At 59.8% G+C, this 16,655-nt stretch overlaps 9 protein-coding genes across 9 annotated transcripts in view; 7 read left to right on the plus strand and 2 right to left on the minus strand.

The window, feature by feature from the left end:
* Positions 1–430, minus strand: part of SDRG_13920 (hypothetical protein) — a gene marked incomplete at both ends in the record, with an annotated part of 2,987 nt that extends 2,557 nt beyond the window's left edge. The window contains one exon of the mRNA XM_008620021.1: positions 152–430. Coding sequence (XP_008618243.1) covers positions 152–430 — 279 coding nt within the window. The remainder of the gene's footprint in view (positions 1–151) is intronic.
* A 584-nt stretch (positions 431–1,014) lies between these two features.
* On the plus strand, positions 1,015–2,001 carry SDRG_13921 (hypothetical protein). Its single transcript, XM_008620022.1, has 2 exons — positions 1,015–1,230; positions 1,282–2,001. The coding sequence occupies exons 1-2, from the start codon at positions 1,027–1,029 to the stop codon at positions 1,972–1,974; spliced, it is 897 nt and encodes a 298-aa protein (XP_008618244.1). The 5' UTR covers positions 1,015–1,026; the 3' UTR covers positions 1,975–2,001.
* A 906-nt stretch (positions 2,002–2,907) lies between these two features.
* Positions 2,908–4,516, plus strand: SDRG_13922 (hypothetical protein). The gene is made up of 2 exons (XM_008620023.1): positions 2,908–3,493; positions 3,545–4,516. Exons 1-2 carry the CDS (start codon positions 2,996–2,998, stop codon positions 4,364–4,366), a joined length of 1,320 nt encoding a protein of 439 aa, XP_008618245.1. The 5' UTR covers positions 2,908–2,995; the 3' UTR covers positions 4,367–4,516.
* A 317-nt stretch (positions 4,517–4,833) lies between these two features.
* Positions 4,834–5,141, plus strand: SDRG_13923 (hypothetical protein; the record flags this gene model as incomplete). Its single annotated transcript, XM_008620024.1, has 2 exons — positions 4,834–5,007; positions 5,061–5,141. 2 exons carry the CDS (start codon positions 4,834–4,836, stop codon positions 5,139–5,141), a joined length of 255 nt encoding a protein of 84 aa, XP_008618246.1.
* Positions 5,142–5,179: 38 nt separating this feature from the next.
* Positions 5,180–7,299, minus strand: SDRG_13924 (hypothetical protein; the record flags this gene model as incomplete). The annotated part of the gene is made up of 6 exons (XM_008620025.1): positions 5,180–5,464; positions 5,514–5,670; positions 5,714–5,845; positions 5,886–6,321; positions 6,371–6,897; positions 6,950–7,299. The coding sequence occupies 6 exons, from the start codon at positions 7,297–7,299 to the stop codon at positions 5,180–5,182; spliced, it is 1,887 nt and encodes a 628-aa protein (XP_008618247.1).
* Positions 7,300–8,337: 1,038 nt separating this feature from the next.
* On the plus strand, positions 8,338–10,540 carry SDRG_13925 (hypothetical protein). Its single transcript, XM_008620026.1, has 2 exons — positions 8,338–9,997; positions 10,041–10,540. Exons 1-2 carry the CDS (start codon positions 8,371–8,373, stop codon positions 10,217–10,219), a joined length of 1,806 nt encoding a protein of 601 aa, XP_008618248.1. The 5' UTR covers positions 8,338–8,370; the 3' UTR covers positions 10,220–10,540.
* A 288-nt stretch (positions 10,541–10,828) lies between these two features.
* SDRG_13926 (hypothetical protein) lies at positions 10,829–11,559 on the plus strand (the record flags this gene model as incomplete). The annotated part of the gene is made up of 2 exons (XM_008620027.1): positions 10,829–11,134; positions 11,173–11,559. 2 exons carry the CDS (start codon positions 10,829–10,831, stop codon positions 11,557–11,559), a joined length of 693 nt encoding a protein of 230 aa, XP_008618249.1.
* Positions 11,560–12,147: 588 nt separating this feature from the next.
* SDRG_13927 (hypothetical protein) lies at positions 12,148–13,971 on the plus strand (the record flags this gene model as incomplete). The annotated part of the gene is made up of 3 exons (XM_008620028.1): positions 12,148–12,710; positions 12,833–13,749; positions 13,802–13,971. 3 exons carry the CDS (start codon positions 12,148–12,150, stop codon positions 13,969–13,971), a joined length of 1,650 nt encoding a protein of 549 aa, XP_008618250.1.
* A 694-nt stretch (positions 13,972–14,665) lies between these two features.
* Positions 14,666–16,589, plus strand: SDRG_13928 (hypothetical protein). The gene is made up of 2 exons (XM_008620029.1): positions 14,666–16,351; positions 16,398–16,589. The coding sequence occupies exons 1-2, from the start codon at positions 14,737–14,739 to the stop codon at positions 16,562–16,564; spliced, it is 1,782 nt and encodes a 593-aa protein (XP_008618251.1). The 5' UTR covers positions 14,666–14,736; the 3' UTR covers positions 16,565–16,589.
* Positions 16,590–16,655: the final 66 nt, after the last annotated feature.

Below are 16,655 nucleotides of genomic sequence, written 5' to 3' on the forward strand. Positions count from 1 at the left end.
TCTCGAGGATCGATGGCGGTGCGTCGGTTGCAGGCGGTCGTTCGACACGGGTCTTTCTCGGTCGGCCCATCTTCTTCCTCGGGCGCGGCAACACTGTCGATGCCAGCGGTAGATCTTCAAGGACGCCGCCGCTTGTCGGGGTCGCTGTAACCGGTGCGGCCTCGGGCAGCAGTGCACGGCGCTTTGCCGGCGGTGGGCTCGCAACTCGAAGCGGAAGTGATGCAGGCGGCGCGACGCCATCCCGCTGGCGCAGACAGGGTAGCATCAAAGACGCGAGCGGCTCGACGGTCAGCAGCGATTGCGTCGCGATCAACGGCGCCGCCGAGGTCTGCTTGATCCGATAGCGGCGCGCCCTCTTGGCCGGCGATGGGCGCGTGGCTGGTACCGGCGCCGGCTCGACGGCCTCGCGCTGGCGCTGGTTCGGAGCCATGCTCTGCTCAACGAGGAAGGCGAGGTAGTGCGCTATGGCGACTGCCCGGCGCTATGGCCAATACTGTGCGATTTCAAAAGTTGAAAAGGTCACGATGCGGGTCGCCCGCGCTTGTGGTGCTTTTTCGAATATTATTATGTACTGTACTTTTTTTAAATACCTCTTTTTGCTATTGATGCGTCCCCGAAATGCATTAAATACGGTCATAATTATAAATGCATCAAATGGCGGTATAACGTAAATGACCAGTTTATTGCTGAAAATACAAAAACATACCACGTTCTGTATACGGCTTCAATAAAATTATCCCGCGCACCAATAATTGGCGCTTTTCAGCCATCAACTGGTCGAGACTGGTCCCATGGTCTGGTGTTGTCATTCTTGCAGCGCACCTCGGATGGACGAGCTTCGACTCGACCAGTTGCACATAGTGATGGGCAACGAGGCGTACGAAGTGGGTCGTCTTCGTTGCGCGGATGCGTCAGACGGAATTATCAGCAATAATCTGACCCACTCATCCAGTAACCTCTATGAATGGATATAATATTGAATGATAGAGAGAATATTACCACATGCAATATTGGGTTTCGACCACAATGAGCGATGACCCCTATGCGGACCTCCCGAGCGCGACGACGCCCGTACCCGCGAAGCGCCCGCTGGTAGGAGGCGACGAGCCTAGCCAGCCCGCTGCAAAGCGCGCCGCGATCGAGCCAACACCATCGCCGCCATCGCCCAAGCCGGCGGCCAAGCCAGCGCTCGACCTCTTCCAGACCATCGACAAGATCAAGGGCTACATGGTACACTGCACGCTCGCTATGGAGATGGATCATGTATGCTTTGTGCGGTAGATGGTCGACAAGAAGTTTGCCAAGGCCTCGGTCCTCTTTGGAAAGCTTCTCGTCGAAGAGTGCAGCGTGCGCTCGCCGTCGGACGAGGTCATGACCGCGCTACTGGACGCGATCAAGGACGTCATGGACGCCAAGGCCGATCGCATCCACCACGTTGACGCGCGGAACGAATTCAAGGCGCTCGTACTGCTCGTGGATGCGCATCGCGCTGCGCTGCTTACGGCGCCTGAATACGAGGCCGACACGCTCGACAATTGGGTGCTCGACGCGGTCTTGCACAACGACCTCTTCACGGACGACACGTACCGCTTTGCGAAAGCGACAAAAGCCCTCGCATCGCACCTCGACCGCCGCGACGAAGGCGTCGAGAGCAAGAACGACGGCGATGTCGACGCGCTCGACAGAGTCCTCTTCCCGTGTCTCCGCACGCTCATGGCCCGCCACACAACGTCGTGGGCCAAGACGGCGGTCGAGCTGGTCATGCACCGGCTCACGGCGACGCGCCTCACGTTTCCCGAGGCCTACCGCAACGAGATTGACCTCTGGACGCAGACGATCCACCAGCGCAAGCACGCGCCCGTGGATAAGATTAGCGCGGCCGCCGAGATGCGCAAGAACATCATCATTTACAACGAGACGCAGACCGGCAACAAGGTCGGTCGAGTCAACCACCCGCTGCACAACATCAACTAATATCAACTTGCCCACGACGCGTTTACATGCGAGCAAGCATGGCAGAGGAGGTCATATTGAGTCGCATCAGATCTTAGCGTGCACAAGCCTCACGACACCCTGATGTTCCGTGTAGTTGGTGGCGGCTCGCCGGCTTCACGAGCTTCACCGTCGCTCCATCCCAAGCCTCCGGCCGGGAGCCTACGGCAAGCCTCTTGCTACGCACTCGGTCGGTACAACGGGTCGGTCCGAAGTAGTCGCATCGATGCGCCAGCGACCCACTTGGCACCGAAACGCTCAATGGCGATCGCTCTTGCTTGGAGCTGACGTGGGTCGAAACGAAGTGAGTTGGACCCAAGAGAGACCTTGGGATAAGGCGCAAACGAGTGCGATGGGCACGTCGCGTACCACGTTGTCAGCGAGGGCGGCTCATTGAAGTGCCTCCATCGACCATTCCCGGCAAGCCACCGCATCTCGCCCGCGATATGCTCTGCATCTCGTCCTTCTCTGCGATCTACCATCTCCTGGTACAAGCACATGCTGCTGTGCTTGCATGACGGAGGCTTCTTGACGTTGTGAAGTCGACGCTGCAGCTACTGTACTAGTACTACTGTACGGACCGGCGCCTCTCACTCCGTCCGTCTGCCCATCCCGGCTGCCCACATCATCTCCGCCATAGTCTCGGTTGGTCTCGCCAAGAGCCAAGGCTATAGAGCTCCAAGCCATGGCATCGTCAGCAGAGGAGCGAGCGCTGCACCGTCGGAGCGGCTCTGTCATCGGTCGTTGGCGTCCGATCCTTGGAAGTCCCTCGTGTAGCAGCAACGTTACGTCGGCTGTAGCATTTCTGGCGCCATTTCGCCGTGTCCCAGCGTATCCGTAGATTTGTCCGGATAAATTATAGAAGCTTGAAGGTTCTGGAATAAGACGCACTTATGGGTTGGTATACAAAACACAAGAGAAACCGCGTTCGATTTTCATATTGCAAAGCGGACTTTGGTCGGACTGGTTTGCTTGTCGTCACCAGTCGGTCAAATCCTCCAGCATGCCCATCGCTGCGGCGTCCGTGTGGGCCCGCTACATGAAGCAGGAGCGGCAGGCCGCGATCCCACCGCGCGTCCAAGCCTACTGGCGCTGCCTCTCGGCCACCGAGCGCCAAAGCGTCCTCTTCCTCGACGAAGCCGACCTCGTCAAGCAGCTGTACAAGCTCAACTTTAGCCTCCTCTGCGTCGGCCTTGTGCAGCGCCGCCTCAAGAAGAAGAAGGCCGACGAGGCGGGCGGCAGCGACGAACCGACGTACGAGCTGCTCGAGGCCATGGAGTTTATGGACATTGGCACGGGCATCATGACGGTCAAGAACGAGCTCGTCCAGGACGACAAGGTTGACACGCTCTTTGCGCTCGTGCAGGAAAACCTCCGGGGCTTCCTCTCGCACACGTATGTGCTCGGCGACGGTGACTTCCAGCAGCTCTTCTTCCGCGACAGCGAGGCCATTAGCACCTGGGACGAGTACCAGCACTTGGTCGCGATCCTCCTCGAGCAGGTACATTCCCTTCGTTCCCACCATGACACAGCATTGACGCATCGAATGTAGCTCATTCTCAAGAGCTTTGTCGCGTACCTCGAGCGCGAGTCGCTGCGGCAAATGGAAGCGCTCTTGCTCGAAGAAGACCTCGCGACGTCGTCCGCTTTGACAGCACCGCCCGTGCACAAGACCAAGAAGAAGAAGAAGCGGAAAAAGGCGGCGTCAGCAACATCGACATCGTCCATCCCACTGCCCGTGGCACCCCTCGACGACAGGATACCGCAAGATACTCTCCACGATACCACGTTGTGTGCTGCGACACTGCCCCCGCCCGTCGACGTCCACACAGTCGTGACTGGCTATGACGCGTCACCGCCGGCGTCGAGCCCATCGTCGCCAGCGCACGCCGAGCCGTCGATTTCACCGACGAAAGCCCGAGCGTCGCGCTTGAACCCCAAGGCCGTGGCGTTCCAGCCCGTGAGTCGCCCGGTCGTCCCGCTGAAGCGCAAGTTTGATGCGTTCATTGTGCATGTGACGCCGGACGCCGACGACCACGACTTTGGCAGTGACAACGACGAGGTGTACGAGCGCGATACGGAGCTCGACATGCACCTCTCGGCCATCTACCAGCGCACGGCCGCGCAGTTTGGCTGGGACTTTGAGCGGCAAGAAGCGCTATCGCCCGAGTGGCTCCACCCCGAGTTCCTCATGACGCAGCGCGTCGTGCGGTACTTCTCCGAGCCGCCGTGTGGCATGTGCATGCGCGGCTACTGCCACGTCCACCGGTACAACGTCGCCGCGCCGCCGTCGTCGTATTGGCACCACCCGTCGCCCGTGCGCGAGTACAACCACCACGGGTTCGCGCCGCCCCACGCCAGCATCGTCTCGTAGCCATTAGAGTAGAATAGCCTCCATGTAGCATATAAAAACAAAAGAAGGATCCACGCACGACTGATGCGACCATCCCACTACACTCATGGCTTGGCCTTGTCCGCCGGCAGCTCGGGGATCGTCTGCAATCGACCGCGTTAGGACCATGAGAAGGATGGCGAGGAGGACGTACGAGGTCGGGCTTGAGGATCATGTGCATGGTCGTGGAGCCCGCGAGGAGCGAGGCAATGCTGGCCGTCAGCAGGGCCGCGTACTGCCCGACGTGAAGACGCATAATCGGTCGCAAGTTGTTCACTGGCGCAGCGTCCTTTTCCACTTTGCACTTGTTGGTGACATTCTTGACGACTATTTACACGCCACTCAGCATTCCAAAACGCCCTTTCCAACGCCAAAAAGCACCGTTAAATTGCGTGTTGCAAGACAAAAGAAAGGGTAGCATAGAAAGGCTTCATCGACCATCCGCCAGCATGGCCCGCCGCAAGTCGTCCAACACGTTTGCCCGCGTCGGGCTGCCGTTCGTCATCTTTGTCGTCGGCGGCTTCGCTGGCCTCCAGAACTTTGTCGGCGGCAAGTTTGAGCGCCGCGACATGATGGTCAAGAGCCAAAGCGAGCGCGCCTTCAACCTCGACGAAGAGCACCGGGTACGTTGGCATCGTCGTGGCCGGCGGCTCATAGTGCTGCGAACGAAACGTAGAAAATCATGCACAAGCTCAAGACCGACGACTTTGAGATCAAGCGCATTCCCAATCCCGGCGAAGACCCGCGCAACGTCTGAGCAACACGCCAAACTCAATAGAGCGCCCGTTACTACTACTACTCATCGTCCAGGAGCTCCTCGTCTTGATGCAGGAGACGCTCGTGCACGGGCGATAGCGTCGTCTCGAGCTTGAGGAACCACTGCGTGTAGATGAGCGGCGAAACGAGGCTGAGGCACCCGAGGAGCACGAGACACTGCGTCCACGCCTTGACGACGACGCTAACTGCAAGCACGTACGTGGCGACTTGAGCAAATAAGATGAGCCCCGTGCACGCGAGATCCAGGCGGTTTTCCTCTGTCGTACGCTGGCGCGCGTCCTCCTCCAAGCACGTGGCAGCGAGCTACATGGGATGTTGTGCTCTACGGCTTTGGGCGCAGTCATTCGCCTACCTTGGTCCAGAAGCCGGGTGGGCGCACGTGCTTGTAGAAGGTGCGCAGCGTCCGTGCGTTGGTCGGTGGCGATGCAAGGCAGGCGGCTATGGCCACGGCGCCCGAGAGACTCGACGACCAGAGGAAACACTCGTACTCGGCCACGTGCGGGACGCCACTACACCAGCTTTTAGCTTGTAAATCAAGGTCGACTCCCGCACAAGAAGACGACAATGGCCGTCACTACACCCGAGAGCATGCCAGACGCGTAGCCGACGGCGTTGAAGCGCGCCCAGTACCAGCCGAGGAAATTGGGCACGACCATGCCACCGCTCAGTGCAACCACCATAAACCTAGCCCCATACAAAGTCTATCCGAAACCGAGGGACTTACCCCCAAATGCGGTTGATCGTGTGGATGTAGAGCGACGCGCCCCAGCCGGCGAGAAGCACGCATACCGTTGCCAAGCGGGCGTGCCATAGAAGCTCTTTCGTTGTAGCCTCCGGGCGGACCAAGGCTTGGTAAATGTCAATGGTCCAGTAGGACGACGCGCTGTTGATCGTCGAGTCGAACGTTGTCAAGGCGGCGGCGAGAAGCGATGCGAGGACGACGCCTTGTAGGCCGGACGGCAGCACGTTGGCGAGGACAAAAGGCACGACCCGCTCGGGGTCAATGACCACGTGCGGATGGTCCACCGAGTACGTGATGGCGAGGACGCAGATCGCGCCCGAGAAGCCCCATCGAAAGAGGAGCAGCACCATCGCCAAGAAGGTCTGGGACCGCACCTCGCGCTCCGTCTTGGTCGCGAGCACGGTTTGGAGGCCGCCGCCTAGAGCAAGCGTCAACATCGCTTTGAGGGGTGACACATGATGGCATACCGCCGGGTCCAGAGGCCGACCGAAAGCAGAGCAGACTCAGGTAGAGCAAGATGATGGGCGTAAAGGTGTTGTACATGCTGTACGTCGATGTGGCCGGCAGATGGAGGTCCAGGGACCCGAGCGCCGACGCCCATGCTTCGCGCGTAATGGTGTAGTTGAGGAAGGTGGATGAGGCATTCGTGGGAAGGAAGACGTGGAACGTATTTGGCAACGACACTTGTAACCCGAGAATCGAGACGACAAGAAAGGACCCAAAGATGAAGAACGACTGGTACACGTCCGTGAGCACCATGGAGGTGAAGCCAGCGACGATCGTGTAAGCAAGCGCGATGAGCATGAGGCCGCCTGCAGCCCAAAACTCGGGCGGAAGGCCAAGCCACGACGCAAGTGGCACAAATTCCGTGACAAACTTGCCGCCGCCGATCGCAAAGTACGTGACGCCCAAGACGCCGCTGAGGAGCGAGACGACTGCAATGAGCGTCCGCGCGACTCGGCCCGAGAGCGAGTCGCCAAATCGGTACAAGATCCTATTCTAGCGTCAGTAAGAGAGGCGGAGGATGGAACGCAGGTAGTAATTACCATTCGCCTTTGGTGCGCACGGGGCAGCGGCGCACGAGCTTGCCCGTGAACGCGAGCTGGAAGGCGAGGAAGAGACAGAGCCCGCCGCGCACCTCGATGTACATGCCCCGCACGCCGAGCGCGTAGATCAAGGCCGTGTTGATCATCGTGCCCGCAATGTCAATGTAGCTCGAGACGTCGGCGATCGCAAGCGCCCACCACGGCAGCCGGCGCCCGCCGAGGTAGTAGTCGTTGATCGTCTCGTCCTTGCGCCGGGACGCGTACGTGGCGACGGCGCCGACGACTAGCACCGAGACGAGGTACGCGACGCAGATGCCACCGTCAAGCGGCGAGAGGTGCTGCTGGCTCATGGCTGGCAATCAAATCTTGAATCCAGATCTGGGATGTGTGTTTAAAACACTTTAAAACAGTTGTAGGGATGTGTATTTTTCACGGTGAAATAGTGTGCGAGTCGATGACGGCAACACGCTTGAAAACGCTCTCGACTTCGAGCCAAGACCACACTAACCCGGCGCCAAGTTCTCCACTCCTGTATAAGCGTGATGGGTGTATCCGCGTCGGTCGGAGTCGACGCGACGAGGGCTTGTGCTCGCAGGCCACAGTGAACCTAGTACCGACGCCTTGCAACCACTACGACCATCCTTGGACTCGAACTGCGGCACTCGACCACAGAATTTTCGTATATGAGCAACATGCTGAATTGGTTTTACGTAGGAAAGGACGTGGAAATGGTAATAGCATTGTCGATGTTTCTCCAACGCACTGGCTCGGTGGCTTCTCGTTAGGCTGTATGTTACCGCAGTACAGGTATCATCGATGCAGTATCGTGGCAAAATTGCGCGATTTCATTGTCTGATCCTCGGACTCGACGCAGCTGTCCCCATCGCATGCAGTCGCAGAGCCGTTGTTGCCGGGTACGTCGAACATGGCCTGCACGCATTCCCAGTCCAGGGCCTCGATCCCTCGGTTGATGCGAGCAACGGGTCCTACGCGGAAGCCGGGTCCGCTCGCCTCGGCGCCCGCCGTTGTCGAAGTCGCTTCGATGACAATTTCCCAGCGGGGAATCGATGTTGTCGTGTCCTGCAGAGAAATGAAGCCCTCCGATTGGCCAAAAAGTCAAAACTGGACTGTCATTGCCGCTTCTGCGATCGAAAGTCGCCCGCTCGTGCCGCCACGTCACGCCACACACGCGACCAATCGAACGATACTGGCGCACAAAGCCAAGAGTGGCCAAGCTTCCTTTGAACTGTACTATACCTTGCAAGTCATGCCGACTGGCATCCTCAAACATCTTGTCAGTGGTGCATCTCGAACCTCCTCAACCACACTATTTCAAGTTTCAAAAGGACGGACATTTTCGAAAATGCGGGAAAACAAAAATCCGAAGAGAGCAGGTGACTTTTCTCAACGGACAGCAAAGCATGGCGACGCCACTCGACGCGTTTACGTGCGCCATCACGCATGACGTCATGACGGACCCGGTCGTGACGGCCGACGGCCAGTCGTACGAGCGGGCGGCCATCGAGCGCTGGCTCACGGACCACGACACGAGCCCAGCGACGAACCAGCGCCTGCCGTCCCGAGCGCTCTTGCCCAACGTTGCGCTCAAGAAGGCGATTGACGAGCACCGCAGTGCGCAACCTACGCATGCTTCGCCCGCTCGATCGCGCTCCAACGAGGCGTCGCGGCGCCGCGCCTTGTCGCCAGACCACGAGGCGACCCGGTCGGTGCGCCAGGCCACGCACGTGCTCACGCGCGACCAAGCGCTGCCCGAGACCGGCTACTTTGTCTACCGCACCGAGGGCAACCTCGATCTCTTCAAGCACCCGTCACTGTACGACCCGGCGGTGGGCCCGAACCGGGAGCGACTCGTCCTCCCAGCCGGCGAGCTCGTCGTCGTTTCGCAGCGCGAGTATGGCCGCGACTCGAACCACGTCTTCTTGAAGCTGAGCACCGAGAACGAGCCCGCGCTTCAAGGCTTGTACATCCTCGAGCAAGGTCGGTACCCGCCGTACGCTCCGACGGCCATCCAGGCGATTGTCACGAAGGAGGTGGCCGTCTACCGTGCGCTGGCCGCGACCCTCCGGTACTATCGGCCGACAACCAGCACCACCGGCGTGCTGACGCTGACGGACCGAAGCATTACCATCAACACGCTCCTGGCAGCGAACCTCCACGTGCGCGATCCGGTCACACGGATCGAGTTTGTGCGCCTCGACAACTCGACGCTCTGGGTCCCGAGTGCCCTCCTGACGCAGATGACGCTTCGGACCGCGCACCTCGTGGTGCGGCCCAAGGCCTACCTGTCGCTGCGTCGCAATATTTTTGCCAGCGACGAAGCCGCGCTCGTCTCGGTCGGTACGCTGGCGGTCTCGCGACAGCAGACCACGATCGCCGGCGTCTGCTACGCCAACGTCACGACCAACAACGTCTCGGGCTGGTGCACGCTTCAACACGACGACTTTGTCACGAGCTGCCCACCGCGCCTCGCAGAGAAGTCGGCTGGGCTCTTCCTTCCCGTCGTGATCTTGCAAGGTCGCTACTACCTTGTGGTCGCCAACCAAGTGCAGAGTGACGGCTCGATCACCCAGTGCATCAAGTACAGTCTTCCCAACAGCATGGCGCGCCAGATTGAAAACTGCATCTCGAAAGGCCGGCACGTGACGCACGCGGCCCTCGGGCCCAACGCCGAGTGGTACATCAGTGGCACCAAGCCTGACGGCAGTGGCGGCTGTGCTTGGGTCAGCAACAACGTTCCAGCCGCGTTTCGAGGTGTCATGACCACCAACTGCCGCGTCGCCTTTGGCGAGCTCGGCGCCTACGTCTGCGACGACGGCACGAGTGTCTACACTGCCGGCGTGCCCTTGGCGTTTCGCGACCGGCTGGCGACTGCGACCGCGCGTCCGTTCGTGTCGTTTGGCCTAGCGGGCGAGAGGGGCTGCTTCATCCACGACACGAAGGGCGGGTACATGGCCAACATGTCGCAGTTTTTCGAGTATGACGTGCTCGACCCGGCGCCGCCCAAACGCTTTGGCCGGCTCATTGCTGGTATGTCACTATCCCAAAACGTAACTTATCCTGTGGAGCGTAGTGATCTACTCGAACGGCGAGCATATCAAGATTCACGAAAATTCGTTTACGTCGACGGGCAATGTGCCGTTGGCCATGCGCGACGAGCTCGATGCCTTTTACCGCCGCCACCAGCGCATGCAGAACGAACGTCGCCAGCTCATCAAGCGCTACAACCTCCTCGCGACGACCACGGCGTGAGGAGGACGACGGCGAGATGGATCGTTGACGACGTCGCAAGAAGAACCGTGGCGACAACTTTCATGCAGTATATGTTTACTCGAGTGTTTGGGTCCACTTGTGATTTGTTGGGGATGAGCTGCAGAGGTCAAGGACAAGAAGCCTTGGTTTCAAGACCTACCGCCGCCCTGCTGCGTCTTTCTTTCGGCGGCTGTTTAATACATGTGCAACGCCCCCTGTACGCCCTACGGACTACCGCATCAAGGACGCCGCCGTGTTGTGACCAACCTTTAGCCGAAACGGGTTATGTGATGGAAAACAAAATATGTTTTGGCCGAGTCATTCGTGTCGATTGTGATGATTCCAAAAAATGTCATTGTTGGTCCTGCAAGCTTAGTTGGCCGGCGACAAATAAGCTTGCCCAGGACCACAGCCCGCAAAGATCGCATCACGTGCCACTGATTGGCAGAATGCAAAACTTCATCTGGCATTTGATTGGCTGTTTGTGATTGGCTGTTCGTCCAAAGCGCAACATTCCCATTGGCTCGCTGCAAACGGTCCAAGCACGACACATGTTTTAAACAGCTCCTGTTTTGAACACGAATCAAACTGACTTTTGCGTCCGTCGGCATGGACGGTCCCCTCGCAGCGCTGCACGACGCCGTCATGTGCCCCATCACGCGGCAGGTCATGCTTGATCCTGTCGTCGCGATGGATGGCCACTCGTACGAGCGGTCGGCGATCGAAGCCTGGTTAACAGCGCGCGCGGTGCCCACGAGCCCGCTCACGAACGAGCCCCTTCCGTCGACCCAGCTCCTTCCAAACACGGCGCTCAAGAAGGCTGCTGCCGCGTACCATGCGCTCAAGACGTCAGCGCTGTCTACTGCGGCCATCGATCTGCCTCGGCGTGACGAGCTGCCCCAGTACGAGTTTTTCGTCTATCGGGCCATGACCACCTCACGCTCTACACGGAGCCGTCGCTGCAACACGCGGTGCGCCGGCAGCGCGGCGTGCAGCACGAGTTAGCAGCGGGCGATCTCTTTGCCGTGACCAAACGCACGCACGGCAGCGACTCGAACCACGTGTTTCTCGGCGTCAGCCGCGACTGCAAATCTACGCTGCGCGAGCGCTACGTCCTCGAGCTGGCCGCCGACGCGCCTCATGCGCCGGTCGCCATCCGAGCAGCGATGACGGACAAGATCATGGCCTTCATCGCACACACTGAGGCGCTGTGTACTTCCGCCCGTCGACGCACACGTCGTGCGAGTTTACGCCCCGTCAAGAAGGCCCGGACCGCGACGGACTTTTGGTTCGAGCAGGCGAAGTCGTCGTTGGCGACCTTCATGTCGAAGATCCTGTGACTGGCGCGGCGTTCATTCGGCTCTATGCGACCGAGCTCTGGGTCGCGTGCTCGTTCTTGACGCCGGTCGCCGTGGAGACGACGCCCTTGAACGTGCGGACCCGCATCGGGCTGCCCATTCTGCGCAACACGTGCCTCACGCGCGCCGTCGAGCCGCTCGACACGGAGAAACGCTCGTGTCGTGACGTCGCACCTGCACTTCCGCGTCAACGGCGTCGTTTTCGCCGAGATCGAGACCAAGCTGTGCCAAGGCTGGAGCATCTTTTCACTTAGCGACGTCGCGTAGCACTGTCCGGGGGCAAATATGGAGACTCCTGTAGTTGATATCTCCAGTACGACACGTGCAATAACGTCATAACTTTAGTGGACCTGGTCGTCGACGCCAATGGGTCGCCGAAGTGGGTTTGTCTGCAGGTACATTGGCAACATGGTTCTGACATTTCATGATTGCGATAAGCTTCGAATGCGCGATGGAGCGATGCATCGTCAGGCAAGATCGTCAGGTCACCAAGAAACTTGGTGTCATTTTACCGGATACGGATACCGTAACGGCAAAGTGCTCTTTTGGATTTGCGAGGCGACCGGAACCATGGCGCCGCCAAGCGCGTACCTGTGCCCGATCACGCAGGACGTGATGGTCGACCCGGTCGTGACGATGGACGGCCACTCGTACGAGCGGTCGGCCATCGTGCGCTGGATCCAACGCAGCCAAGCCGAGTCGCGGGCCGGCGTGGCCACAAGCCCGTTGACCAACCTGCCGTTGCGCTCGACGCAGCTCATTCCAAACCTTGCGCTCAAGAAGGCCATCGCCGAGTACAAGAGCGAGCTAGACGAGCGGCCGGCCAAGCGGTACCGGTTCAACGTGACCATTCCCACGGACTTTACCGCTGAAGCCGCGCCCGAGCTGCGCCGCAGCGCCGCGCTGCCGCAGAGCGGCCTCTTTGCCTACCGCGCGCTGCAGCGTCTCGCTTTGTACAGCAAGCCGTCGGTGCGCAGCGTTCCCTTGCCGCGCGGGTTGGTCGCCGACGAGATGTTCTTCGTCTCCGAGCGTCGTTATGCCGCCGACTCGAACCACGTCTTCTTGCTGCTGGAGGGCGGCGGCGACGAGAGCCTCCGTGGCTTGTACGTCCTCGCACAGGCCGTGTCGGCCCCGTACGCCCCGTTGGTCATGGAGGCGACGCTCACTCGCGAGCCGCGACCTACGTCACGACGCAAGCCGCCAACTTCTACCTTCTGCCGACGACCAATCGCCATGGCCTCTCGACGCAGCAAAGCGCACCGGTCGGCACGACCGTGGCGACAGACCTGCGCGCGCAGGACCCGGTCACGCGCGCCGAGTTTGTGCGCCTCGACAACTGCTCGTTGTGGCTACCGGTCTCACGCCTCGCACCGCGCGCCTTGAGCACACAGCGCCTCCTCCTCTGTCCGAGCACGGACGTGTCCGTGTACCGCAACATGTACACGACGCCGTCAAGCCCCGTTCTCGAGACGCTACCGGCGCGGACAAGCATAGTGTCCTCTGCCCACCTCACACTGGGCAATGTGTGCTTTGCCCGCGTGTCGATCGGTCGCGTCGACGGCTGGATCCAAGTCGATACGAACGCCGTCTACCGGCGCCGGCCCTCGCAGATCGCCGAGGAAGCCGCGGGGCGGTCCATCCCTATCGCGCTTCTGCAAGGTGACTACTATCTCCTCGCGCTCAACGAGGTCCAAGGCCACGGTGGCGTCGGCCAACGAGTCTACTACTTCCTCCCGAATCGGATGGCGGAAGCGGTCGCCGCCTGCACTGAGGCGGGCCGGCACCTCACGCATGCAGCGCTTGGCCCCGACGGCCAGTGGTACCTGAGCAGCGTCGTGCCCGGCAGCTTGTATGGCAAGTGCGTCGCCAGCGACAACGTTCCGTACGACTTCGAGTGCGAAATGACGCCGGAATGCCTCGTCGCGTTTGGCAACAAGGGTCGGTACCTGCTTCTGGACAAGGACAACTCGTCGTACGACTGCGATGGGCTGGACTTCAAGACGGCGGACGTGCTCAATGACGACCCGGACGTCATCACCTTTGGCTTCAACGGGAGCTCGGGCTTTTTTCTCAAGCACACGAATGGCGTCGTGACGCAGAACGTGCCGCGGTGGGTCCGAGAGGATGTATTGGACGCTCGACCGCCGCGCGGCTACGGGTCGCTCATCTGGCGTACGCGTCTGGTTTGGCGTCATCTTGGCTCACGAACGTCGTCATTGACTAGTGTCACTCTGCCTCGAGGAGTACGTGGCCATCTACGAGCACGCATTCTATGCGACGCACTACGTGCCCAAGGCGATGTATGACGCGCTCTCTGCATTCTACAGCCGCCACCACCGAATGCGCAACGACCGCCGCCAGCTCATTGAAGATTACGACGAGCTCGTCGCCTGAGGTACGCAGGAAGGGAGCATTTGTGTGCATAATGCTGTGGTATGGTGATCAACAACGCGACGTACTTGGATCGTGGCCAGCGCGTCGGTAGTGACTTTGCGTATGACCAGATGCAATGTACCAGAAAAGCACTGGATCCTATTGATTCTGGATGAACACCGCGTTGTTTGTTGGGACACTTGAGCTTGGAGGCAAAAGGAAAACTGGACTATTTACAAAGCTAAACCTAAACCCGCTCGTAGAGGCTTTGCAACTTGAACTTCATCTTGAACTGCAAGTTGTCATGGAGAAGAGAACACACGCGCTGGATCGCGGATCCCAGCCGTGACATTGTTCTGGTGCTCGCCAGACGAGGTGGCGGAGTGACCAGAAATATGAGATCTTATAGCCCGGAACCTAGCTAAATAATGAGTTGGTGCACATGACGACGAGAGGTAGGGTGACCAACTGGACCATAATTGTCAGAAACGTCGTTGGTTCGACGCTTGGAGCAAGCGATCAAGATGGGATTGGCCGCTGCCACAGCGATATTCGCACTGGGGCCCGACCACATCGTGTCGACCTTCCCGCGCATCTTTGAAGACGCTTCAAGTCGAGCGACGGCAGCTTCGAGGTCGCCTGTCAATGTGCCCATATGACGTTTCCCTTGATTGTGGGAGAAAGGTGTATTAAACAGTATAAGAAACAGATTATCTGCTGTTTGAAACAGTCGCTCTTCTGCCGTCTGGCAGGAGACCGGAAGCGAACAACAACGACGCACGCAGCATGACCCGCCACCTCGACTCGTTCATCTGCCCGATCACGCACGACGTCATGGACGACCCGGTCGTGACTACCGATGGCCACTCGTACGAGCGGTCGGCTATCGAAGAGTGGATCAGTACCAGTCGCGAGGGAGCGCCCGGCCGTCAAGTGACGAGCCCGGCGACAAACCTGCCGCTGCGCTCACTGCAGCTCATCCCGAACCTCGCGCTCAAGCGCGCCATCGGCGAGTACCGCAGCGGTCGTTCGGTGTCTCGCGGCGCTTCGCCCGCTGCACGGGCCATCTCTCCGGTCGCGGTCGTGCCTCCTTTGCGACGGACCGAGGCGCTGCCAGAGGTCGGCTACTTTGTCTACCGCACAAACGTGGCGCTCACAGTCTACTCACGGCCCTCATTCGACCATCCCGTACACAATCGGTCGAATGCCCGCGCCGTCACGCTGCCCGCCGGCGATCTCGTCGTCGTGACCAAGCGCGTCTATGGCTCGTCGTCCAACCACATTTTCTTGCTTCTGGCGGCGGCCAACGAGCCGGCGCTGCGCAATCGCTACATCTGCGAGCAGCAAGAACACGCGCCGTACACTGCTGTAGCGGTACGCGCGACGACGACGCCGGAGCTCAAGACGTACGCTGCGAGCGAGGCGTCGATGTTCTTTTCGAGGCCTGCAGCCAGCCACAGCTGCCTCTTTACGCGCAACGACTTGCTCACAGTCGGCGACCTCGTGGCGTCCGACCTGCGCGTGCAAGACCCCGTGACCAACGATGTTTTCGTCCGGCTCGAGAACTGCTCCGCGTGGCTGCCGCTGCATTGCTTGCGGCGGCGCCGAGCGATCACGACCCACACCATCATCAAGGTGTCGACGCCGACGAACGTGTACCGCAACATTTACACGTGGCCTGACAGCACCGTTCTAGCGACCTTGCCGGTCAACCACCTCGTCACGACAATCTGCCACGTCATCGCAACCAACGGCGCCTTGTTTGCGCGTGTCTCGTACGACGATGTCGTTGGCTGGTGCTCTCTCGAGCCGTCGGACGTACTCTACCGATGCCCTCCGCGCGTGGCCGAGCAGGCGCCCGGTCGTTCGATCCCTGTTGCGATCCTCCAAGGCGACGAATATCTTCTCGTGCTCAACGAGGTCCAAGAAGACGGGTCGTTCACGCAGAGCTTCAAGCTCAATCTCCCAGTTGGCATGGCGCGCCAGATTGAGAACTGCATTGCGAAAGGCCGGCACGTGACGCACGCAGCGCTCGGCCCCAACGACGAGTGGTACATGAGCGGCACCAAGCCCGACGGCACTGGTGCGCACTGGTGGGCCAGCAACGTCTCAAAAGTGTTCCTTGAAGCCGCGGCCATCAACTGCCGCGTCGCATTTGGCCAAGACGACGCCTTTGCGCTCGTTGATGATGACGACGGTCGCGTGGCCTCGTATGGCTTGCGGTACGATGTCGAGGAAGCCTTGTACAGCGCGCGCAAGGTCCACACGTTTGGCTTTGACGAAGACAATGGGTTTTTCCTCAAGCATGCGGACGGCGTCGACACGGACAACATTGGCTACTGGTTTGAACATGACATTTTGGCAGCCAAGCCGCCGCGCGGGTACGGTCCGCTCGTGTCTGGTATGAACGCTTGGAGATGTCAGAGGTAGTTCACATGGTACAATAGCGTCGTACTCGGAAGGCAACTACGTGGCGATCTACGAGCATTGGTTCCAGACATCAAGTGGCGTGCCGGTTGGCATGTCCGTTGCGCTCGAAGAGTTTTACAACCGACACACGGAGATGCGCAACGACCGGCGGCGGCTCATTCAGCGCTACCAAGAACTGGCGTAGGCACCAAATTCGAGTCGTCCAGCGAGCAAGTTGGCGAGCAGAGGAAGAAGAATATGACTCGTCTCTACGTAATCAGGTCACAGTGTTTTTT

Source organism: Saprolegnia diclina (assembly GCF_000281045.1).
Source record: "Saprolegnia diclina VS20 unplaced genomic scaffold supercont1.64, whole genome shotgun sequence".
NCBI lineage: Eukaryota > Oomycota > Saprolegniomycetes > Saprolegniales > Saprolegniaceae > Saprolegnia > Saprolegnia diclina.